We start from the raw sequence: 25,873 nt of genomic DNA on the forward strand, positions 1-25,873 counted from the left end.
GGCTTGCAAGCCGAAGAACACCATCCCAACCGTGAAGCATGGGGGTGGCAACATCATGTTGTGGGGGTGCTTTGCTGCAGGAGGGACTGGTACACTTCACAAAATAGATTATTTGTAAATATTGAAGCAACATCTCAAGACATCAGTCAGGAAGTTAAAGCGTGGTCACAAATGGGTCTTCCAAATGGACAGTGTTACTTCCAAAGTTGTGGCAAAATGGCTTAAGGACAACAAAGTCAAGGTACTGGAGTGGCCATCACAAAGCCCTGACCTCAAATCCTATAGAACATTTGTGGGCAGAACTGAAAAAGCATGTGCGAGCAAGACAACAAACCTGACTCAGTTACACCAGCTCTGTCAGGAGGAATGGGCCAAAATCCACCCGACTTATTGTGGAAAGCTTGTGGAAGGCTACCTGAAACGTTTGACCCAAGTTAAACAATTTAAAGGCAATGCTAGCAAATACTAATTGAGTGTAAGTAAACTTCTGACCCATTGACAATGTGATGAAATAAAATAAAAGCTGAAATAAATCATTCTCTCTATTATTATTCTGACATTTCACATTCTTCAAATAAAGTGGTGATTCTAACTGACCTAAGACAGGGAATTCCTACTAGGATTAAATGTCAGGAATTGTGAAAAACTGAGTTGAAATGTATTTGGCTAAGGTGTATGTAAACTTCCAACTTCAACTGTATGTAAGAATGCTGTTTATTGACTACAGCTCAGCATTCAACACCATAGTACCCTCCAAGCTCATCATTAAGCTCGAGTCCCTGGGTCTGAACCCCGCCCTGTGCAACTAGGTACTGGACTTCCTGACGGGCCACCACCAGGTGGTGAAGGTAGGAAACATCACCTCTACTCCGCTGATCCTCAACACTGGGGCCCCACAAGGGTGCGTGCTCAGCTGCCCCCTGTACTCCCTGTTCACCCATGACTGCTGGCCATGCATGCCTTTAACTCAATCATCAAGTTTGCAGACAACACAACAGTAGTAGGCTGAGTAGTAGGAGGTGAGGGCTCTTGGAGTGTGGCGCCTGGAAAACTACCACTCACTCAACGTCAACAAAACAAAGGAGATGATCGTGGACTTCAGGAAACAGCAGAGGGTGCACCCCCCTATCTACATTGACGGGACCGCAGTGGAGAAGGTGGAAAGCTTCAAGTTCCTTGGCGTACACATTGCTGACAAACTGAAATGGACCACCCACACAGACAGTGTGATGAAGAAGGCGCAACAGAGCCTTTTCAACCTCAGGAGGCTAAAGAAATGTGGCTTGTCAACTAAAACCCTCACAAACTTTTACAGATGCACAATTGAAAGCATCCTGTCAGGCTGTATCACCGCATGGTACGACAACTGCACCGCCCACAACCGCAAGGCTCTCCAGAGGGTGGTGCGGTCGGCCCAACACATTACTGGGGGCTAACTACTCGCCCTCCAGGACACCTACAACACCCGATGTCAGAGGAAGGCCAAAAAGATCATCAAGGACATCAACCACCCGAGCCCTGCCTGTTCACCCCACTATCATCCATAAGGCGAGATCAGTACAGGTGCATCAAAGATGTGACCGAGAGCCTGAAAACAGCTTCTATCTCGCCATCAGACTGCTAAACAGCCATCACTAGCTGCTGCCTTTAGGTATAGACTAGAAATCACTGGCCACTTATCTGGCATTATTCATCTCATGTGTATACTTTATTCTATGCTATTCTACGGTATCTCAGTCACCTATTAATGTTTACATATCGAGCATTACTCATCTCATATGTATATACTGTATTCTATACTATTCTACTGTATCTTAGTCCGTTCCGCTCTGACATCGCTCGTCCATATGTATATAGTCTTAATTCATTCCTACATAGATTTGTGTGTATTGGGTATATGTTGTGTAATTTGTTAAATATTACTTGTTAGATATTACTGCACTGTCAGAGCTAGAAGCACAAGCATTTCTCTACACCACCAATAACATCTGCTAATCATGTGTATGTGACCAATACAATTTGATTTGATTTTTTTACTGTTTTAGTCACCTTTGGCCTCATGGTGAAATCCCTGAGCGGTTTCCTTCCTCTCCAGCAACTGATTTAGGAAGGACGCCTGTATCTTTGTAGTGACTTGGTGTATTGATACACCATCCAACCTGTAATTAATAGCTTCATCATGCTCAAAGGGATATTCATTGTCTGCTTTTTTAAAATTTACCATCAACCAATAAGTTCCCTTTTTTGCGAGGCATTGAAAAACATCTCTGGTCTTTGTGGTTGAATCTGTGTTTGTAATTCACTGCTCTACTGAGGAACCTTACAGATAATTGTATGTGGACTACAGAGATCTTGCTACTCCTGAACGTATTTAGGCTTGCCATAACTAAGGGGTTGAATACTTATTGACTTTTCAGCTTTTCATTTTCATGGCATTTTTTTAATATTTCAAAAAGCACTTTGACATAATGGGGTACTGTGTGAAGGCCAGTGACAAAAAATCTAAATTTTTCATTTTAAATTCAGGCTGTAACACAACAAAATGTGGAAAAAGTCAACACTTTCTGAAGTCACTGCAATTGCTGCCACATTCGTAGAGATAAAATAGAGGCTGCTGTCCTGGAATTCTACATCACTTTATCTAGGGCCACGTTCACATAAATTCTTGAATTAGTTCAACTATATCAAACTCCTAAATAACCGTTATCTACCTCTCTAAAGTGTTTATGTCTTTTAAATGAGAAATGCAAATAATCAGATATCCAAATAAGAAATAATGAATGTATGCCAGGGTCTCTCTGGCAGTATTAGCATGCAAAGGTACTCCAAATGGAATTTACAAAGTGTGCTAAAATGACACACCTCTAAGTGACTTTTGCCCAAAGGCGATCTGACAATTGAAATTTCTCCCCAAAAAGTTAATGGTGCTATTTTTTTCCAGACATTTATCAAATATTTAATTACAAGGATGATAGAAATTAATATGCAGCAAAGCCTGCTGTCACGTCCCAGCGTTTGAAAAGGATCTGTGGCTTTTACAAAAAATACTAGCATAAGTGAAACGTTTATAGTAGGGTGTTGTGCTGTAGTCAAAGCTACTGTTGCAGCTCTGTACGGTCTGTTTATTGAGATGTTGAATTCAAATTTACTAGCCCCTGCCATCCCCTTCTTCCCCTGGTTTCTTTGTGTAGCCTAGTTGTCTATTTCAGAAATGAACATTACTCTAATCTAGTACAATTGAAACACTTTCTTATGAACAAATGATTTCCCATTCATTCTGCTTCTAAATGTGAATGAAGCAACAATGCGAACTTCCCTGCTCAGCATCCACGGTGTGGCTGCATCTTTGACGGCACCCTATGGGGCCCTTGTCAAAGGCAGTGCACTACCGCATAAGGAATAGGCTGCCGTTTCAGACGCAACCAATGACCCCGTCCGAGTGCTTCTGCGCGCCTTCATTACTTTTCTTCTATCCCCTGGCTGTGTTATTGTGTGCAGCTGAAGTCCGCTAGAAAATCAAAACCAGATTTTATTCTTTTTTTCATTTGTATTCTGCCTTCGACACTTGGCAATCGGATCAAAGATTACCCAACTTGCTTGCAAATAAAAGCAACGAGGAGGCACTTCAGGCTGTAATTATTAGAATCAGAGTGAGATTTTTTTGTGCCGAAAATGCGGAGCTCTATTGGAGCCTATTAGTTTGATTCCCTTTGTGGTTTGCTGGGTGTCCACATGTCAGGGCTGCTAATGCCTAATGAATTCTATCAAACTAAATACAATCAAGTCCAATCTGATAGGCATGGATGGGGATATATGAACACAGTGTGACGGCTAGGCTCTTGATATTGCTTGAAGTGAAGAGCTCATGCAGCTTCGGCGTTAGAGAAAAATGATTGCTTTATAATGTGTTGCCTGAATAGTACAGCAGTGGTAACTTAAGTTAAAACACAGTGCAAACTCAACTGGTCTCAACTGTGGTTGCTGTCTTTGTACAATGAATGGCAAATGAAGTGCTTCAATGAGAATGTTCTGACAAAGAATTCTTAAAATAGAATGCTCTAACTCACCTGTGTGTTGCTATCTAGATTCATACGAAGCGGGTATATTACCAAATAGTAAACAGTGTTTACTCTTCAAACAATATGTTACACAGTCGACAGACACAGAAGGAGTTTTTGGCTTACGGTATTGTTTGTTCCTCTCCTAACATAAGGCTTGCTCAGACGACTCTCATCCAACCGTAATCCAACAGTGACAATATTATTCACAGACAGGGATTTCTATATTCTCAAGAAAGCCCTGCCCGTTCCCTGGTGGAGAGAGAGCGCGTAATCCCTATTCTAGAAGTCAGAGCAGACCTACAGTATCTCACTGTACAGTATGGTGACCATTAACTATCTTTTTAATATTTAATGTTTTGTTCTAATCAAAAATTATATGGTTAAGCTAAACATGTGATTGGACTGTGGGAAGGGAGGGGGTGAAGGAGCTGATTGCATTGGATCCTGGGGCTATTTGCTAAGATAATGTCCCAAATGACACCCTATTTCCTATGTAGTGCACTACTTTTGACCTGAGATCAAGGAATAGGGTGCCATTTGGGGCGTACACTAACGGCCCTTCTACAGTACAGCCATCGGGCATCCGGCCTTGCCATCATCCATTGAAGGAATGCTTCCTTTGAAATCAATAGAAGCTGCTATACTGCCCACATTGCTTTGCGTCCAATGGCAGCATCGAAGCTCAAGAATCGCGCATGAATTCTATCTTGTGAATTCAAATAATGAGAAATAAAGTTGATTTTGGTTGGTTTCTGGGATTTCAGGTAGAACGTCACATTGACACAAAGCTGATGGCGATGCAGCGCTACACGTGTAGTCTAGCTGAAGTGTAAGACTCCTCCTGAAGAAGTAGTGCGCGTTAATAACGGCATGGCTCTTTCTTTTCTTCTTCCTCCCTCCATTCCTCATTCCCTCCTCTCTCTCAGGACCCAGCAATTACCCTTAAGTCAGTGTGGAATAATTGTCAATGAATATTTAACAAGGCTTCAGTGGAAGCATAGGCATCAGAGAAGCATCAACTGCTATACTGTATTATTAATATAGGGAATTGTTACAGATACACTGTAGAGAGTCACTGGACCACACCATGCAGTGGATTAGCAATTGGGAAAATGACGAAGCAGGTTCAGGAATAAATAAAGTGGGCTTCAAAAACATAATGGAGCCAGTGAGTTGTCAGAGGCACATTATGCAGCTGCTGTAAAACATGACAGAAGATGTCTATGTCATTCAATCAAACAGATAGCGGAAACATCACTAAAGCATTCCATCAGCCCCACCCCAGCCCCAGTCAGAACTTTCAAGATCAAGTCCTCCCTCCCTGTATGTACCTACCTGATGTTCATTCTCAGCTGAATGTTCCAAAAAATATTCTAATCAGGAGTGCTTATAGCCAATCTGGTCAACATAAAACTGTCGGCAGTGTTATGAAATATGGGAGGTGGAATTACCTTATCGCTCGCTGTGATGATTTAAAATGCCTCACAGGTGAAAGACAAAAACATGTCCCATCAGCCATCACTCCCTCCCTCCCTCTGTCAGTCCTCAATGAATGTCAGACGAGCTTCAGATGGATCCTTTACCCCCCTCTCTCACTCTCTCTCACGTTTTCTCTCTCTCTCTCCTTATCTTCCTTTCTCTCTCTCTCTCTCTCTCTCTCTCTCTCTCTCTCTCTCTCTCTCGTTCTGTCTCTCCCTCTCTACCTCTCCCTCCCTACTTCTCCCTACCTCCTCCTTGAAGTGATATAAAATTCTAATATCTGTCCTCTGGTTCTGTCCTCCCTGAAATCTGGCCAAAGCGCCGAAGGAAAGATAGCTGCCATGCCTGAAAGCAATGCACACAGAGGGGGGAAAAGCAAAAGGGGAAAGGACTCAGTCATGAAGTGACGTTCTATTCCTCGGAGGAAAGAGAAATGACATCCAATGAGTCCTATCTTCTGTATTCGGAATTCATGTATTCTATATGTACTTTACAATACAGTAGATAGACAGGGAAAGAAATAGTCTGCCACTGCGTTTTAGCTCTTTGATGATCCATAATGATTTCTCCTTTGGTTTTATAGCGAGCTTTGACAGATGCTCTGAGTAGTAAAATGTTATTATTGTCACAAACCTGGCCATGGTGATTAGACGCCTCTTTGTTTGTGCTTGAATCGTTTTAATGTAGACACCAGCAGGGAACAAGCAGGCAACACACTGTGTGTGCGTGCGCGTTGTGTGTGTGTGTGTGTGTGTGTGTGTGTGTGTGTGTGTGTGTGTGTGTGTGTGTGTGTGTGTGTGCGTGCGTGCGTGCGTGCGTGCGTGCGTGCGTGCGTGCGTGCGTGCGTGTGTGTGTGTAAATCCCCATGACAAAATCCACCTGTGACAAGCATCCTGAAGTAAAATGATATCATATTGCTATATTATTATGATATCGTATACATTACTATGGTATTACAATGACAAATCACTAGCTACAAACTCTGCATGAGAGCTAGCAGAAAATGTAGCCGGTTTGTAGTCTGATCTTCACCTGTGTGAGTACTATTGTTTTGGGGTTTATTCCTTTAGAAAGTTTCCAAATTCCTCCTTGTTCAAATGTTATTTAAAGGATTCAGCCCTGAATTCCCTCTGTTTCCTCCGTCTCCTCCTCGGCTGGTGGAAAAGCATTATTGGCATTGTCAACACAGCTGAAATGTTAAGAATTATTGTACAAACAGAATGGCTTGTCTCCCGGATTACTTTTGATTTATGTTCCAGCTTTGATATTGGAAATAAGTAGAAGGGTGTCCTTGAACACCACTGTTAGTAAAGCAAAGAGAAGAGATTACTTTGGAAGGAGAAGCAGAATAAATGGGCTCTATGTTAGGAGAGGAGGAATGTTTGATTCCCACGTCTAGTGGCTGTGGAGAATCAGGAGGACTGCTTAGTGCTCTGTTCTGTGATGTTTGATTCCCACGTCTAGTGGCTGTGGAGAATCAGGAGGACTGCTTAGTGCTCTGTTCTGTGATGTTTGATTCCCACGTCTAGTGGCTGTAGAGAATCAGGAGGACTGCTTAGTGCTCTGTTCTGGGATGTTTGATTCCCACGTCTAGTGGCTGTAGAGAATCAGGAGGACTGCTTAGTGCTCTGTTCTGTGATGTTTGATTCCCACGTCTAGTGGCTGTGGAGAATCAGGAGGACTGCTTAGTGCTCTGTTCTGGGATGTTTGATTCCCACGTCTAGTGGCTGTGGAGAATCAGGAGGACTGCTTAGTGCTCTGTTCTGTGATGTTTGATTCCCACGTCTAGTGGCTGTAGAGAATCAGGAGGACTGCTTAGTGCTCTGTTCTGTGATGTTTGATTCCCACGTCTAGTGGCTGTGGAGAATCAGGAGGACTGCTTAGTGCTCTGTTCTGGGATGTTTGGACCGTTGCTACAGTACATCATCTCCTTTGACTGTGCTTCTTAGATCCAGACCTGGGTTCAAATTGTATTGGTTTTCTTTCAGATATTTTAGCTGGGCTTGATTGAGCTTGCCTGACACAATGGAACCAATGGAATAGTACCAAAAGTGTAAACCCCGCACAGGTGGCACTCCAGGCAGGTCCAATGATAGATTGCTTGGCTTTAGAAATGGACCAATCTTGCTAGTAGTCCACCTGGACTAGAGTGAGTTACTAAGGACAGTCCAATTCATTACATATGCTCATTGGTCAATATGATGATTGAGATCTATTACTTATAGTGAGTATTTGTGTTGGTTAAAAAGCCCAACGTTTGTTTGGGACATGTATTATGTATGATTGTCTCTATTGAAGAAAAAATACCTGTTGTGTTGTTCTATTTGAGTCAATGTTGGCTTTGTATGTTGGTTCTATGGTGTTTGGTTGGTCCTCCCTCATTCCTCTTCCAGTTGAAATGTTATCTCTCTGGTGGTAAGAGCGTGCTACATGTGTTTATTCTGCCCACGCGTTGTTCTGAATCTTAAAGCCCTATTTATGTGATGCTTTGCTTTCCCAAACAACAGCAAAGAGAGGAATCTGGGATTCTCTCCACAACAGGCAGTGGTAGCTCTCCAGTCTTCCTTTCTGACATAGTCGCTGTCAAATTACACTTAATGGCTCTGAATTATACAAAATGCCCTGTAATTACCTCTAATTTCCTCCAGTGTTAAGTTTTCTTTCCTACCACCCATGATGTAAATAAATGAGTATGACTGATCTAATTCTCTTGTTTTGGAGAGACTGCAGGATGATGGATCTGTGAGGGGATTCAATTGGTTGGCTAATTAGATTTTTCTATTGTCAGTGCTTATTCAGTGATCTATTTCGACCACCTTTAAAGATGATTACCCCACATCACATTAAATAACAAATACTTCCAACCAAACTTTGTCTATTTCTAAACCACCCCCCGACTACTCCCTGCACGGATACACACACACACACACACACACAGACACACATTGTCTTTATATTATTTTCAACCATTCTTATCCACATCCCCACTCCCGACCTGCTGAGAAGGCCCATGTGGACTATCTTTCGGGGTTTCTCATATGAATTCACTTCTAAATCATATTTGATTTCATGCATAATTAGTTTGTCCATCAGTAGGCCTGCGTCTGGCCCCACGCTGCTACAGTATCTGCAGCATCACACAGGTCTGATGACACTGTGCTTTGGCACAACAGACAATATGCATTAGAAGAATAGCACGGTTCCGAGCCACTGCCCAACATCAGCTGCATGGAAGTCATTCCATTTCCCCGTCCTGACTCTGGTAACTGTACCTTTGGAACAACATAAAGATGGCAGCAACACTGAACATTCAACCATTGCGTTGGCAGCTTTCAGTTTTGATAGAACTCCGCTACTCTCCTGCCCCACGGATTAAACCGGCCGACTTAATTATGTTTTAAAATGATATTTTAATTAAATATCAAGGTAAGCAGAAATGGATCGCAAAATAATTAATCAAACATCCCAAAAATTAAACAGGTTTTTTTTTCTGCATGGGGCAGCAGAAAAGTAAGAAGCCTTATTTAGAGTCTGTTAGAGATTCAATCTAATTTAATTCTCTACCCCCTCTCTAAATAAACAGTTCTAAAACCTTTTTTTTTCATCTGGGGAGAGTAGAGATGATAGAGGTAATCAATATTTCTAGCATTTTAATTAAAACCGTTAGTGGAATAAATCCATTTAATTATCAGTTAATGAAATACAAGGTCATTTACCTGACAGCAACTTTGAAGGTGGCTTACTGGTTGGAATGAGCACAGCAGCCTAGTGTCAGGGCCGTTTAGCTGCTGTCAATTGGCAGGTTGAGATTCTCCTGGCAGGTTAACCCCTGAACGTCCTGTTGGCTCTGGCTTGGCTGGCCCGGTGCTCTGCTGAGGAGGAGGATTTAACAAGGATCTAGCTATAGCTCCTCTCCCCCCTCAGAGTTCAGATACAGGCAGGCAGACACACACAAGTATGCAGGAACTCATTCATGCACACAGTACACACACACACATACCCATACGCTGTTGATAAGGCGTCTTATGAAAATCAAGGTTATCAGATCCAATGGTTTAAACTCTGTTATTATGAGATTACACTCTGGGAATACCAGGGGCGGTACAGTAAATATGAGTTTCTAGGCTGCTATATTTTACCTTTCACTTCTTAAAATGGAGAGAGAGATTGTTGAACTTGATTATCCTTATAGTGAAGAGCTTTCAACATGGTTAGACGTGCGATATTTAGCCAAAGCTAACCTACTAGCTGAATAAGACATCCAACATAAATACATGTACCATTCATTCTAGAGCCGTCTCTGATAGGGATCCCTGGTAGAGATTTTTATGAATCATCATAGGTAGACTGTGTGTAATATTGCACATCGACTGGAATCTGGTCGAGATCTCGTATAAGGAAACAAGGATGTCCAGAGCTACAGGAATGAGCAATACTACCTCACCACAACCACTACTATAGCACCACCGTCCCCCATCTGGAACAAATACAACAAATAAGGAATAGAGATACAATGAAGCAGAGAAATCGAATCTAACTTGGCCCCAAGCACTTACACGGAATGTGCATATAATGGTCCTGGGCATTTGTCATTGTGAATCGTTCTGGAGTTTTGTCCTACTGTTAACGAAATAGTAAACTTGGCCTTGTGCATTATGTTCCAGCTTTATGTATCAATCTTTACAATTGCTTTCTTTGTCTTATTGCTGGAATCAATTTCTTTCCTGTGATTGCCAAGAGGAGCATTTAAAGGCGGTTGCTCCACGGTTTGTTTCTGCCTCTCTCTTTTCTCCCCTTTGTTGTCAATGGCTAAGAGGTGTGCTGTTTGTGGAAGGAGCCATGAAATATTAGCCTTGTTTCATCAAATAACTACTGAAGTAGGATCATCTTTTGATTTATCGGATATACTTGATGTGTAGCTCTTGATTGGAATCTAGTCAAGTGCTATGAAATGTAGGTGTTTACTAGGCGTCGCTGTAGTATGGCGTCGCTGTAGTATGACGTCGCTGTAGTATGGCGTCGCTGTAGTATGACGTCGCTGTAGTATGACGTCGCTGTAGTATGACGTCGCTGTAGTATGACGTCGCTGTAGTATGACGTCGCTGTAGTATGGCGTCGCTGTAGTATGACGTCGCTGTCGTATGACGTCGCTGTAGTATGACGTCGCTGTAGTATGGCGTCGCTGTCGTATGACGTCGCTGTCGTATGACGTCGCTGTCGTATGACGTCGCTGTAGTATGACGTCGCTGTAGTATGGCGTCGCTGTAGTATGACGTCGCTGTCGTATGACGTCGCTGTCGTATGACGTCGCTGTAGTATGACGTCGCTGTCGTATGACGTCGCTGTCGTATGACGTCGCTGTAGTATGACGTCGCTGTCGTATGACGTCGCTGTCGTATGACGTCGCTGTAGTATGACGTCGCTGTCGTATGACGTCGCTGTAGTATGACGTCGCTGTCGTATGACGTCGCTGTCGTATGACGTCGCTGTCGTATGACGTCGCTGTAGTATGACGTCGCTGTAGTATGACGTCGCTGTCGTATGACGTCGCTGTAGTATGACGTCGCTGTAGTATGACGTCGCTGTCGTATGACGTCGCTGTCGTATGACGTCGCTGTCGTATGACGTCGCTGTCGTATGACGTCGCTGTCGTATGACGTCGCTGTAGTATGACGTCGCTGTAGTATGACGTCGCTGTAGTATGGCGTCGCTGTAGTATGACGTCGCTGTCGTATGACGTCGCTGTAGTATGACGTCGCTGTCGTATGACGTCGCTGTCGTATGACGTCGCTGTCGTATGACGTCGCTGTCGTATGACGTCGCTGTAGTATGACGTCGCTGTCGTATGACGTCGCTGTAGTATGACGTCGCTGTAGTATGACGTCGCTGTAGTATGACGTCGCTGTAGTATGACGTCGCTGTAGTATGACGGCACATTGTAATGACTGACTTGCTGCTACAATATGAGTCAGAGACAGGCAGACAGGCAGGTAGGCAGGCAGACAGGCAGACAGAAAGTCAGGCAGACAGACAGCGTGTAATTCAGGTAGGGTTTTGTTACAGAACCTGCCCAGGCTCCTACCATGCTTGTTCTATCTCTCTCCATGCGTTGGCACTGATGTTATACTGCAATCTGCCCACCACTGGGTCTCAGGGAGAGGCAAACGTGAACATTACGCCAACTTTGATATCAAGGCTTGATCCTGCGCCTGTTGACTTATTTATTTTCCTCTACAATTCACTTTGAAAACCTTCACTCCTTTCATCCAACAACACCCCAAAAACATTCGTTTTAGCTCCCCGAACTCAAAGGAAGGCATGTTGTCGAGCAGCTAGCTCTGATACCAGCTTTTCTCCGATTTAGAATTAAGATCAGATTTTTTATGTTACTTAATTATTTCCTAATTAGTTTGCATGTTAATTAAATTGGTGGCTAATGTTAATTACCTATATTAATGCATTCTCAGTGTAACACCTGCCTGAAGCGCTTGGCTCTGTTTTAGAAATATCTTCATCTGAGCTGTTTGCCGGATGCCGCTGTGCAGCCTCTCCTCTCCATGTTGAATTGATGTCAGATGGGCTGCTAGGGAGGTGTACTGAGCCTGTGAAGGATTTCTGATTTCTGTTGTTTTTAAAGATAGGAAAAAAGATTTATGTGTATGAGCGCTAGGGACAAACACATATTTGAGTGCTGTCTAATACACTATATGGGCGTGTGGTTACTGGTTATCATTCAGTCATTAATGGTGTTTCTCACAGACATACGCTGTTCTCATTGTCTCATATTAATACTGTTAAGATATGCCTAAAATAAACAAACTTTTCTTGACTGTGTGATGACTTCCGTGTATGCATCTCGATGTATTCGCTCACATGCTTGTTCAGATACTACATAGTCTTGTAGTGCAAACCAGAACCATATTAGATAGAAGGTCAGTAGTCTGACTGTGTATTAGATAGACGGTCAGTAGTCTGACTGTGTATTAGATAGACGGTCAGTAGTCTGACTGTGTATTAGATAGACGGTCAGTAGTCTGACTGTGTATTAGATAGACGGCCAGTGGTCTGACTGTGTATTAGAAGACGGTCAGTAGTCTGACTGTGTATTAGATAGATGGCCAGTAGTCTGACTGTGTATTAGATAGACGGCCGGTAGTCTGACTGTGTATTAGATAGACGGTCAGTAGTCTGACTGTGTATTAGATAGACGGTCAGTAGTCTGACTGTGTATTAGATAGACGGTCAGTAGTCTGACTGTGTATTAGATAGACGGTCAGTAGTCTGACTGTGTATTAGATAGACGGCCAGTGGTCTGACTGTGTATTAGAAGACGGTCAGTAGTCTGACTGTGTATTAGATAGATGGCCAGTAGTCTGACTGTGTATTAGATAGACGGCCGGTAGTCTGACTGTGTATTAGATAGACGGTCAGTAGTCTGACTGTGTATTAGATAGACGGCCAGTAGTATGACTGTGTATTAGATAGACGGCCAGTAGTCTGACTGTGTATTAGATAGACGGTCAGTAGTCTGACTGTGTATTAGATAGACGGCCAGTAGTCTGACTGTGTATTAGATAGACGGTCAGTAGTCTGACTGTGTATTAGATAGACGGTCAGTAGTCTGCTTGTTTATTAGATAGAAAATGATGATCACACAATCAATAGTATCCCTACCTCCCTAATCTATAGTGGGGGACAGTGTGTGTGTGAGTTCCGCTGGTGTTGTCCTCTTCACACTGATGTGTCTGTCTGTCTCTGTTGCTGTTGAGACTTCTTGGAAGCCAGGGATCAGCGATTAAATGTCACCTTTCAGCAACAACATTAAATAAGAAGCAGCAATTTAGCTCCTAGCAATTGCTAATTTCACGCCCTGATAAATGTTGCAGGAGCTAAACCTTTCAAACTCCCCTAAGATATTTCTTAAAGGTGCAGGAGCATATGTACGTAGTGTAACCCATGGATGTTTATCACTGGGACTTCACCGTCAAGGTCAAAGTCCTTTTGGTGGAGATGCTGAATAAGTCAGCCAGCCCAACTCTGTGCCATTGCTTTATTTATGCAGACGTTTCACCCCTCTCATGTTGTCCAGTATGCTCATCATGATGATATAATGACACTAGTCAATGCAAAAGGCTTTATGTTAAATCATTGCACTAAACGAGAAGAGGGAAATAACTGTGACCCTCATCTCAAAGAAACATGGAGAATCAATCATAGCAATCATAGTACAGTATACTGCTATTTATAGCCGTGAGAATCCCATATACTGTACGTAAGAGAGAATGAATGAATGAAAGGTGCACATGTCAGACCACACTTTTATAATAATAGTTATTTTTGGCAGTCTCATGATTCATGCCAGGAGACCATACTACATATTAAATCCAGACTTTATGGCTAGTGATTTGAAAGTAATAGTTTTCAAATGAGTTTCTTGTTTTCCAATGGCTCCTCAGAGAGCCACACTCTTGAAAATAATCCTCTACAGCATGTTTCGAATGGAAACAAATGGGAACGTTAAAGAAAATATTTTTCCTGTAATTTTTTGTTGTTGCAGAAAACAAGGTGGATACAGTGCATGGAATTCCACATCACTCCTCTATTGATGATCAGGATTTCAAAATGGTGGCCTATTCCCATAAGGGTTGTTGGTTGTTTTGAAGGTGAAGCTTCACTGTTGTATGTGTAAATTTATGAGATACTTTAATGGAATCCTCAGCCGTTTACAACTCCTGAGTTCCAACCCCACCGCTCCCATCTGAATTTATTTTCTGAGCATGCTTCTTCCACCCTTCCATCTCTCCGTCCGCTCCTTTCTGATACAGCCTCAGCACAGCACATCAGGATGGCCCTGATGGGAGAAATTTCAAACAAGCCAATGTATGTTGTGGGTGTTTGAACACAAGTCGCGGGGGGCGGGGTGGTTGGCGGTGACTTCCCACAGTTTTCAATCTCGCCGCGATGCCTCTTGCATTCAGAGAGGACGATAAAGAAATAAACCAACCCAGCTTTATGTCACATTGCCTAAATATACAGTTTAAAAGGCGTGCTCAGACCTCGGCTCTACCGTTCCCGTACCGAGTAGTGTTCACCAGAGGCACATACTGTATCTCTCCTCGTTAATTTTGTATTGTTCCCCAGCTGGTTCAAATGAGACCAGTATCCTGTTTGCATTTCGGCCACAAAATTCCTTTTTTCTTTCTATCTCTTGTAGTTTTTTTGGGGGTCTCAGAAGAAAGACAAAGGGAAAAGCCGTTGTTGCACGATTCTGTTTTGATTATTTTGATTCAAATGAATTTGCTGGTGTGTTTTTATTCGAAACATCTGGTCCTCCAAACAGCCCATGGACATTCTTGTAAGTCTGTGATTCTTCCCTCAAGTTTATCTCTGCCTTCAGTATCACAGAACTTTTATCTCCTAGCTCCTTGTATTTGCAGATGCCATTTCTATTTGTTTTATTGATCTTTGAGGGATATCTCATTTTTACTCTTTTACTTTTCTTTCTTTTTTGCCGGTATTTGTGTGAATGAATGAGAACTTTCATAATTTATTCATCCTGTATGTATCCACTCAGGATATCTTTTCCATAAGGAGTACATTGAGTGTATGAATTTTGCCTATATGGTTCAATGTCTTCTATCTCAATAATATAATATATGCTATTTAGCAGATGCTTTCATCCAAAGCAACTTAGTCACGCGCGCATACATTTTACGTAGGAATGGAACCCACTTCCTGGTGTTGCAAGTGCCATGCTCTACCAACTGAGCTACAGAGGACCACAATAAAAATCAAACGAGCAAAGTCGTTGTTACTGTGACTGTCACGCCTGGTCTTGGACTTTAAATCTTCAATGGACTAAATGTTGAACCAATCAGCCGTTCTGTTGTTGCATCTTTCTTTGTTCATTTGATTCATGCCAATTGTATGGGAAGGTCAACTCGATTCGATATTAAAGTTCAGGAAAACTTTCAGAACCACCAGAAAGGATGTATCTACCTATCCATCTTTGAGCTATAAGCTATGTGAAAATATACAGACAAGACGTATTGTAGACAATATGCATCACTGTTTCACCCTAATCATACTGCATTACAGCCATATTGATATTTTCAAAGGGAGTATGTGAGTGCTGGGAGCTACGGTTGTATACATCACCACATATCCATTATTGATGACATCATCATTATCCTCTCCTGCCTGGTCTGATCAATGAGAGCCTATAGCAGAACCAATAATTGAAACAGTATGTGAAGGTAACAGTATCTGAAAGCAGAGGAAACAGGTGATGATGATGATAGAACTCTGACTGCTTGGATGGATGGATGGATGGATGGTTGATTGACAGTCGAAGCAGCAGGGGTTGCCCCTGGAGATATCTGGCTCTAGAAAGTAGTTCTGAGGCCCAGTATAGTAAATTGGCCCTGGCGTGTAAACAAAAAACACCTAAAATGACTTGATTCAGCAGATCCTCATATCTGAGTCTGCCCTCTGTCTCCCGAGACAGACGTAAGTATTCATCAAATGATCAAAATGTATATTGATTCCTTTGCACATTAGCAGTTTAAAGGCAGGAGAGGAGTGTTTTGACAGAGTGAGCGAGTGTGCGAGTAGCGCAGGTTTGAATGATTCTGTTTGAAATAAGACTACAGGATGCAGCACTCCGAATCCCCATGTCTGCATATCTGAATAAGCAGAAGTTTAAACAGGCTGAAAGGGATTGCAAGAAAATCAAAACCAACCATGCCGTCCGCAGTTCACAGGGTTATTCTCTATAGAGATTTTTTTCTGGCAAATCACTGCTCAGAGATGTTATTTTCCAGAAAATAAGTAATATCAGAAGGTTGATGGAAATCACTGTTGATGTGCGGTGTTGATGTTTGCTTTCTCTATCTAAATGGTGAATTGTCTTTTTTTTGGGGCGTAACTGTTGGAAATATCAACACAAAGCACCCCTCTCCATTTTAAGACTGGAAGGAATTGTTGCTCATACTATCAACGTGATCGGCGTTTTGTGGAGCATTGATTCCTGGGTTACTAAGGAAATAATGTTCAGGCAGATCTGGTAGAGTTAGTCATTATGGTATAGGCTTATGGTACAGGTAATCATTATGGCATACTGTCAGGTACAAAATTATTGGCACCCTTGATAATGAGAAAAAAAGACTATGAAATAAACAATACAACTACTGAGCTAAATTGTATGCACAAAATATTATATAATTTTATACTAATAAAATTGCTTAGAGAAAGAGATTTTGTTCAACAAGTAATAAAACTAATTTTCAAAACGATAGGGGTAAAAAATGATTGGCACCCCTGTTTTCAAGACCATTCAATGCCTCACCTTGCGTGGATAACGGCACTGAGCCTTTCTCCAAAATGTCTTTTGAGATTAGAGTACATATTGGGAGGGATCTTAGACCATTCCTCCATACAGAATCTTTCCAGATCCTTGATGTCCTTCGTCTGCACTTATGGACTACCCTCTTCAATTCAAACCACAGGTCTTCAATGGGGTTCAAGTCCTTTCGAGGATAAAGACTCCGTGCCATTATCCTCGCAAGGTAAGGTTTTGAAAGGTATTGATAACAAGGGTTCCAATAATTGTGACCCTTATCTTTCTGAGAGAGAAAAAAGTATTACTTGTTAAGCAAAATCTCTTTCTCTGAGCAATTCTATTAGTATAAAATAAAATAATTTCCCCATTTGTTTGCGTGAACTCCAAAGCTATTGGAACAGTGACACATTTGGTTTGTTTTGGTTCGCTACTCCAGCACTTTGGATGTGAAATGATACAGTGCAGACTGTCAGCTTTAATATCGGGTGAAGCGTTTAGAAATCACAGCACTTTGTTTGACATAGTCCCTCCATTTTAGGGGACCAAAAGTATTGGGGAAAATTGCCTTATACACTGAGTATACCAAACATTAAGAACACCTGCTCTTTCCATGACATTGACTGACCAGGTGAATCCAGGTGAAAGCTATGATCCCTTATTGATGTCACTTGTTAAATCCACTTCAATCAGTGTAGATGAAGGGGAGGAGACAGGTTGAAGAAGGATTTTTAAGCCTTGAGATAATTGAGACATGGATTGTGTATGTGTGCCATTCAGAGGGTGAGTGGGAAAAACAAAAGATTCAAGTGCCTTTGAACGGGGTATGGTAGTAGGTTCCATGCGCACCGGTTTGTGTCAAGAACTCTCGGAGCTTCTGGGTTTTTCACGCTCAACAGTTTCCTGTGTGTATCAAGAATGGTCCACCACCCAAAGGACATCCAGCCTTGACACAACTTGACACAACTGTGGCAAGCATTGGAGTCAACATGGGCCAGCATCCCTGTGGAACGCTTGACACCTTGTAGAGTCCATGCTGACAGTCTGCCCTTTAACCTCATAGTCATTGTATCATTTCAAATCCTAAAACAACAAAACATGGCTCACTGTCCAAAGTCTTTTGGAGCTCACTGTAGCTCAGTATTTGGTATATTATTTGGTCCCACTTCATCTGGATAGTCCTATATAGATGATCTACAGCTGGTTGTACTATTAGTCCTCTCTTGATGCTACTCAGATAAAGTGATACCAATTCTGTTTATTTTATACAATCTTATTTGCTCACCTTTATTAATGGTGCCAATATTTATATTATAGATATATGGTATAGTTATACAATTATGATATAGGTGATCATTATGGCATTGCCTTACTAACTAGCACTTCCTTACTACTGTAGCCTTATCCTGTTTTCATCAATTCTAAATATAGCCTGCATAAATTCATAGACATCAGTATTGAAATAGAGCTGTATACTGAGATGTGGTTTGGGTGGTCGACCGTTCTTGATACACACGGGAAACTGTTGAGCGTGAAGAACCCAGCAGCGTCACAGTTCTTGACACAAACCGGTACGCCTGGAACCTACTACCATACCCTGTTCAAAGGCACTTAAATCTTTTGTCTTGCCCGTTCACCCTCTGAATGGCACACATACACAATTCATGTCTCAATTGTCTCAAGGCTTAAAAATCCTTCTTTAACCTGTGTCCTCCCCTTCATCTACACTGATTGAAGTGGCTTTAACAAGTGACATCAATAAGGGATCATAGCTTTCACCTGGATTCACCTGGTCAGTCTATGTCATGGAACGAGCTTGTTCTTAATGTTTTGTATACTCAGTGTAGTTCTGGCTAGTTTGAGAAGGACATAACAAAACTTCTTCAAGATCCTTCAAACTAGGAAGCCCAAAAGAATCATGGAGAGTCCTCATACATTCCACGGATGATACTCTCTTCTGGGCCCCGGCCGCATGCACTATCTGTCCTGTCCTCCAATTCAAGGTGGCTGGTGCTAAATTGCTTTTGTCTGTAGTCTGCATTAGTCATTATTGTGTGTGTAAGCAGCTCCAATGGGATTGGGTAATTAGGATCCTGACACGGCGTCCGTGAGCGGGCTGAGTGAATCCGAAATGAAGGCAAATGAAAGCAAATTCCTTCGAGGGGGACGGAGAAGGAGATCTTGCCGCCACAGTTGCGCCCGCTAATTTTCTTGGAGCTCCTAGTTAGGTTCATTTCATTCTTCCCAAATGAACAGAGCGGGTTTCATAACACACACACACACAAATAAATGAGAACGAGAAACCAAATGCATCTATCTGTTGATTTACTTGTTTATTATCGAGTGTGTTTTTGATAGAGAAGCAGTTTGCATTCATGGAATTGTTTGACCTTTGTAGAGGCATCTGCAAAATAGACAAAACGGTTTTGACAGCACACAAACAAAGACAGTTTATACAGTGTTAAGGAGGAATGAGGAAAACCAAGCAGGGTGGGGCCGGGGAGTCGTTCATTGGCACAGCATTGGCTTCATCTCCATATATGTTGTATGCAATTACAGATCCACTGCAAGGCCTGCACAGCTTTCTGATTGTCTGATGCTCAGAATCACTGATCTTAACAGAAGCACTTTGGTAATGTTGCCGTATGGTGGGATTTGATATTCCTACAGTACAACGGGGCGTTTGTCTAGTGGCCAATCTGTTGGGCTCTTGAGTATGTCCATCATCTTTAATGCATAGGACATCTTATTCAAGTAACCATCAATCACAATTGCTATATCAGTAACAGGTGTTTGTTTAAAGCTAATAACTAATGTTGTGTTGAGAATTATACACTCATAACAACATAATATCTGACAATATACAGAACGACCTTTGTTTTCCAGAATGTCCTTAGTTTCCCAGTGGTAGGTCTTATTCAGTAAGTCACACTGTAGCAAAATGTTTCCAAACATTCTGAAACAGAAAACAAAAATGAGCATTTCTTATTGGCATAGTAACGGTGGTCCGTCTCTATTTTCCTCTCTTTATTGCCAAATGAACATGACCCTAATGTGTCCTTTGATGTGTTGTGTTATCAGGTGGAGTTGCTGCAGAGCCACCATGAGGCCCAGAGGGATGCCCTTGACGAGCTGAGCCTGAAGCTGAAGAGCCAGCAGTACTGCACTGGCACCAACAGGAGGACTGGGAGGGAGTACACACAGATGTCCAAGAACAACAGGTAGAACGCCACCATTGACCCTTAGGGCCACCATACTTTTGGGGACCCACTTGGTTATGTTATACAGACCCAGAATAAGACCTCTTCGATTTAGGTAGCCTACTGTATGAGCCAGCCCAATCTGGTATTTTATCTTGAAAATTGGTCTTTTATCTTGAAACGGGGTCTTTTATTTTGACATGAAATGATTTACTGAGTTGAGAAAAATATACAGGAAATGGAAGCAACTCAATGATAACTGTTAGTCACTGAGGGTTTGTTTTAGCTACCACTATAACTACTAAAGCTTAGGGACAATGTGGTCTCTTGCAAAGAAGAAGAAGAAGGCTTTCTCTTTCTACAAGAGAAGTTGCTCTGTCAATTTAAGCATTCTGTTTATTCACAGTGGAATGAGATGTCACACACACTTTTATAATTTGGGGGTCACGTTCTTAACATTGTAATCTGGCGTGTACAGCACTACTCTTTGTCACGGCGCTTTTTGACTGTTTCACGCCTTACTTTGATGGTCTCTCTCCCCCAGTGGTTATCGCCAACAGACAGAAGCTAGCTACTGTTTACAAGCTTCTGCTCCACTCATTGGGAAAGACGCACTTAAAAGACTAGGAACTGGAGAGTCATGTTCGTTGTCCTAATGATAAGCAGTGGAAGAGTGAGTGGACTCCCAAGCACAGTGCTATTGTTGTTTGGTAACTGTACAGTACAACATTTTAGAACAAGGATTCTATATACAGTTGCGGTCAGATATATTGGCACCCTTTGCATGATTCACTATTTCTTATCAAATAAGTTGGGAAAAAATTCAAAATAAAATTGTGTTCACATGTGTATTTGTTTGATTTACAACGTCACAGGACCCAAAAATTATATAATCTTAACTGAAATTGAGATTTGTTTTTACTTCAAAGTCCAAAAATGGGCTGGACTAAATAATTCCATATTGAAATTACGTTGGTTGGAGGCACGGGATTCTCGTTTAGTGTGTTATTTATCTCACCTGTGGTAAATTGCATGTGTCTACAGAGTAAAAATAGACTTTTTCGAATGACACAGTTGCAGTCAAATATATGGACACCCTTGCAGTTCAACCACTTGGTTGAACTGCAAGGGTGTCCATATATTTGACTGCAACTGTGTCATTCGAAAAAGTCCATGTTCGTCACTGAATGTTAAATGGATTATTCGACCACAGATTATTCAACAAAGTACCATCAATGGTAGGTAGAAGAGGAGGCTGGTGGGCAGAAATATAGGATCAAACACATAGTATCTGTAAAAGGTACCATTCTATTTATTCCACTCCAGCCATTACAATAAGCCTGTCCTCCGATATTTCAACCCACCAACCACAACTGTTAGGTAGGTTACATTTCAGTGTCTCCTCCCCAGTCAGTCCTGCAGCAGACAGAGAGTGAGTCAGTCTCTGTAACTCAGGAGTCCAGACCTAGCTGACTCCCCTCCCTTGGCTTTGAATCAAGCCTCCTTTTAATCCTTTTAAGCCTCTCATTCTAATGATTTATTTGGTAGAAAACCATAATGATCCTTTGAATTTTAATGACGGCTGCCTGCTCAAGGATTCATTGTTTTGACTCTTTGGCCCTTACCTTTAAATGGAAACGTCTTCGGGAAGGAGCTGTCGAAATCTATAGCCAGGGCTGCCTCTCCTCTCTTCTTGCTTGCTAGCTCGCCACCACTGCTGCGTTTTCAGGCCTGTCGGCTCACTAGCACACCTCTCAACCTTGATAATTACAGAATGGCTGCCAGTCATTGAGACCGAAGCTATTCCCTGTATAGTGCACTGCTTTCGGCCATCCTATTCACTATAAAGTGTACTACTTTTTGCCAGAGTATATAATCCCTATATAATACACTACTTTTGGCCAGAGCACTATATACAGTTGAAGTCAGAAGTTTACATACACCTAGGTTGGTGTCATTAAAACTCGTTTTTAAACCACTCCACAAATTTCTTGTTAACAAACTATAGTTTTGGCAAGTCGGTTAGGACATCTACTTTGTGCATGACACAAGTAATTTTTCCAACAATTGCTAACAGACAGATTATTTCACTTATAATTCACTGTATCACAATTCCAGTGAGTCAGAAGTTTACATACACTAAGTTGACTGTGCGTTTAAATAGCTTGGGAAATTCCAGAAAATTATGTCATGGCTTTAGAAGCTTCTGATAGGCTAATTGACATTATTTGAGTCAATTGGAGGTGTACCTGTGGATGTATTTCAAGGCCTACCTTCAAACTCAGTGCCTCTTTGCTTGACATCATGGGAAAATCAAAATAAATCAGCCAAGACCTCAGAAACTAAATTGTAGACCTCCACAAGTATGGTTCATCCTTGGGAGCAATTTCCAAATGCCTGAAGGTACCACGTTCATCTGTACAAACAATAGTACGCAAGTATAAACACCATGGGACCACGCAGCCATCATACTGCTCGGGAAGGAGACGCATTCTGTCTCCTAGAAATGAACGTACTTTGGTAAGAAAAGTGCAAATCAATCCCAGAAGAACAGCAAAGGACCTTGTGAAGATGCTGGAGGAAACAGGTACAAAAGTATCTATATCCACAGTAAAACGAGTCCTATATCGACATAACCTGAAAGGCCGCTCAGCAAGGAAGAAGCCACTGCTCCAAAACCGCCATAAAAAGCCAGACTACGGTTTGCAACTGCACATGGGGACAAAGATCGTACTTTTTGGAGAAATGTCCTCTGGTCTGATGAAAATAGATGGCATCATGAGGCAGGAAAATTATTTGGATATATTGAAGCAACATCTCAAGACTTCAGTCAGGAAGTTAAAGCTTGGTCGCAAATGGGTCTTCCAAAGGGACAATGACCCTAAGTATACTTCCAAAGTTGTGTCAAAATGGCTTAAGGACAACAAAGTCAAGGTATTGGAGTGGCCATCACAAAGCCCTGACCTCAAATCCTATAGAAAATTTGTGGGCAGAACTGAAAAAGTTTGTGCGAGCAAGGAGGCCTACAAACCTGACTCAGTTACACCAGCTCTGTCAGGAGGAATGGGCCAAAATTCACCCAACTTATTGTGGGAAACTTGTGGAAGGCTACCCGAAAAGTTTGACCCAAGTTAAACAATTTAAATGCTAGCAAATACGAATTGAGTGTATGTAAACTTCTGACCCACTGGGAATGTGATGAAAGAAAGAAATGCTGAAATAAATCATTCTCTCTACTATTATTCTGACATTTCACATTCTTAAAGTTATGATCCTAACTGACCTAAGACAGGGAATTTTTACTGGTATTAAATGTCAGGAATTGTGAAAAACTGAGTTGAAATGTATTTGGCTAAGGTGTATGTAAACCTCCGACTTCAACTGTATATAGAGAATAGGGTGCCATTTCAGGTTTAAAGATATCATACAGGCAGGGATGTTAGATGTTAATTTCCCTCGTTAGTAGCAGGCGGGATTAACACCATCAATTAAAGGGGCCTTTCTATAAAAGTGTCACTTTAAATGAGATGTGAGGAGTGTCAATAAGGCGTCCAACCTTTCCTTCCTATTGCTCAGAGTGACATGGCGGCTCCAGTGATGGGCGGTGGTGATGAATTAGGTACAGTAGCGCTGCTCTCATATCAGCCAGCCAGCACTCCTCTGAGTGGGAGAGATTGATGTTAAATGGATTTGAAAAGAATAGAGGACGGAAATGCATCCATTTCAGACGCTAGCGTGTCTGTCAGCTAGGCTGGGGCTGTAGTGTGCGGCACCCACCCATCCATCCGCAGAGCACAGACCTAGCATCCCTACGGTTAACAGGGTAACATTTAACACATGTCTACTTTCATCGGAGGGAGGGAGGGAATGATCTGGGAAGAGTAATGCCAAAAGGGAGGGTTTGAAGGTTTAGTTTAGTTGAGGAGACATACAGACAGTACTGTATGCTTTGTACACAACCAAGGCAACTGATAGAGAAAGATTCTGACAGATCAAAAGGCTATAATGTAGCTCTGCTAAATGGATCCTGCTGTGTGAGGCTTGATTTTATTCCCTTATTTGTTTGTTTGGTTAGATGCCCGCAGAGATCTTGTTCTACAAGCATTTAGTTTTGTATTAGTGAGGAAAAAACAATATCGCGGAAGGAATATTGTAACGTATTTATCAGTTTAGCTTACAAAAGGCCTACAGCAGCCGCCGTATAATGAGTTGCGGAGTTTAATGCCTTAGGGTGACTTCCTCGAGCTTTACTTGTCACACGGTTTCTCATTTTCTGTCTCCCCTGTTTTGTTATGATCAGTGACTTCTGTATAACAAGGACTAAAATATTCATATTTTCCCTAACGTCATTTTGTTTCATCAATGTCTGCTTGAAAATGCTAATACATACAGCTCCGCCATGCTTGTTGAAATTACATATATAGTACTAAGCCCAAACTCAATCCCGCTCCTGTGTTAACTTTGTTGCTGCTATAAATTAAAATAAAGAGGGTGTTGATATTTCCCACCAGTTTGATGGTTATTTATGTAATCTCATTCATAGTCGTTTCTTTCTTCAGGGACAACTCAGTTGATTGCTTTGTGAATGGAAGTCGAGAGAAGGGACGGGAACGCCATCGGCAGCCTGACACAACTGTCAAAGTGTCCAGAGCAGCCCAGGCGAATTCCAAAACAATTTGAACCACTAATGTTTATAAACATGTAGCCACCCGCCGAGTCTAAAAAACCAAACCAAACCCCTGACAGTAATGTGTATGTTTGAGCAATTGCCCTTGTTCCTTTCATAAATATTTGATGTTATTTCATGTCAGGGGCTGGGGAAGGGGAAGGAGGGGCTGGGGTGTGACGGAGGTAGGGAGGAAGGAGAGTTGAAGTCATGTTTAATTAAGATGTTTCTGTGCTATAGAGATAGGTGTCACTCACCAGCTGGGTCAGAGATTCAGTATGCGTCTAACCCTGTTCACACCTTCTGCACCCTCCTGAACCCAGCATTCCACTGACGGGCCATGGTAATTACCAGCGCTTGTCAAATATTCCCTCTGTAATGTCCGGCTGCCTTTCCCTCTTTTCAACCTAATGGTTAAGCTGAGGAAGAGGTGGGCATTGGGGGGGTGGGCGTTTAGCAGGGGTTTAGTGGGATATTTCACAGGGGCATCGTCTCTAACCCCAGCTCTTCCTCCTTGTCTTCTTCTCCCTCCTCACTTTTACTCCCCCCCCTCTCTCCTCCCTCTTCCCATTTCCTCTTCTCCCTCTCCTCCCTCCTTCCTCTCCTCCCTCCTTCCTGTCCTCCAGTCTGCAAGAGTTTGAGTCAGACTTCCAGGAGCTCTGGGATTGGCTCATGGACATGGACTCGGTGGTGACGGACAGCTACAAGCTGATGATGTCAGAGGAGCAACAGCAGTATCTCTACAAGGTGAATGGCTATTACTGGATGCCTGTTACTGTATGGATGTTACTAGCTGGCTGTAACTGGATGTTACTGGATGGCTGTATCCTGTTAATGTATGGATATTACTGGATGACTGTTACTGGATGCCTGTTACTGTATGGGTATTACTAGCTGACTGTTACTGGATGGATGCTATTGGATGGATGTTTACTGGATGCCTGTTACTAGCTGGATGTAACAGGATGTTACTGTCTGGATGTTACTGTCTGGATGTTACTGTATGGATGTTACTGTGTGGATGTTACTGTCTGGATGTTACTGTCTGGATGTTACTGTCTGGATGTTACTGTCTGGATGTTACTGTATGGATGTTACTGTATGGATGTTACTGTATGGATGTTACTGT

The 25,873-nt window shown here is 42.2% G+C and overlaps 1 protein-coding gene across 4 annotated transcripts in view; it reads left to right on the top strand.

Annotated features, from left to right (window-relative positions):
- The window catches only part of LOC129811910 (A-kinase anchor protein 6-like), a 184,131-nt gene that overhangs the window by 80,066 nt on the left and 78,192 nt on the right, over window positions 1-25,873 (top strand). For all 4 annotated transcript variants that reach the window (XM_055863658.1, XM_055863654.1, XM_055863655.1 and 1 more), the window contains exons 8-9: window positions 19,960-20,099; window positions 25,371-25,491. In XM_055863658.1, the coding sequence (XP_055719633.1) occupies window positions 19,960-20,099; window positions 25,371-25,491 (261 nt within the window). The remainder of the gene's footprint in view (window positions 1-19,959; window positions 20,100-25,370; window positions 25,492-25,873) is intronic.

This window comes from Salvelinus fontinalis, chromosome 15 (assembly GCF_029448725.1).
Source record: "Salvelinus fontinalis isolate EN_2023a chromosome 15, ASM2944872v1, whole genome shotgun sequence".
NCBI classification, from domain to species: Eukaryota; Metazoa; Chordata; class Actinopteri; order Salmoniformes; family Salmonidae; genus Salvelinus; species Salvelinus fontinalis.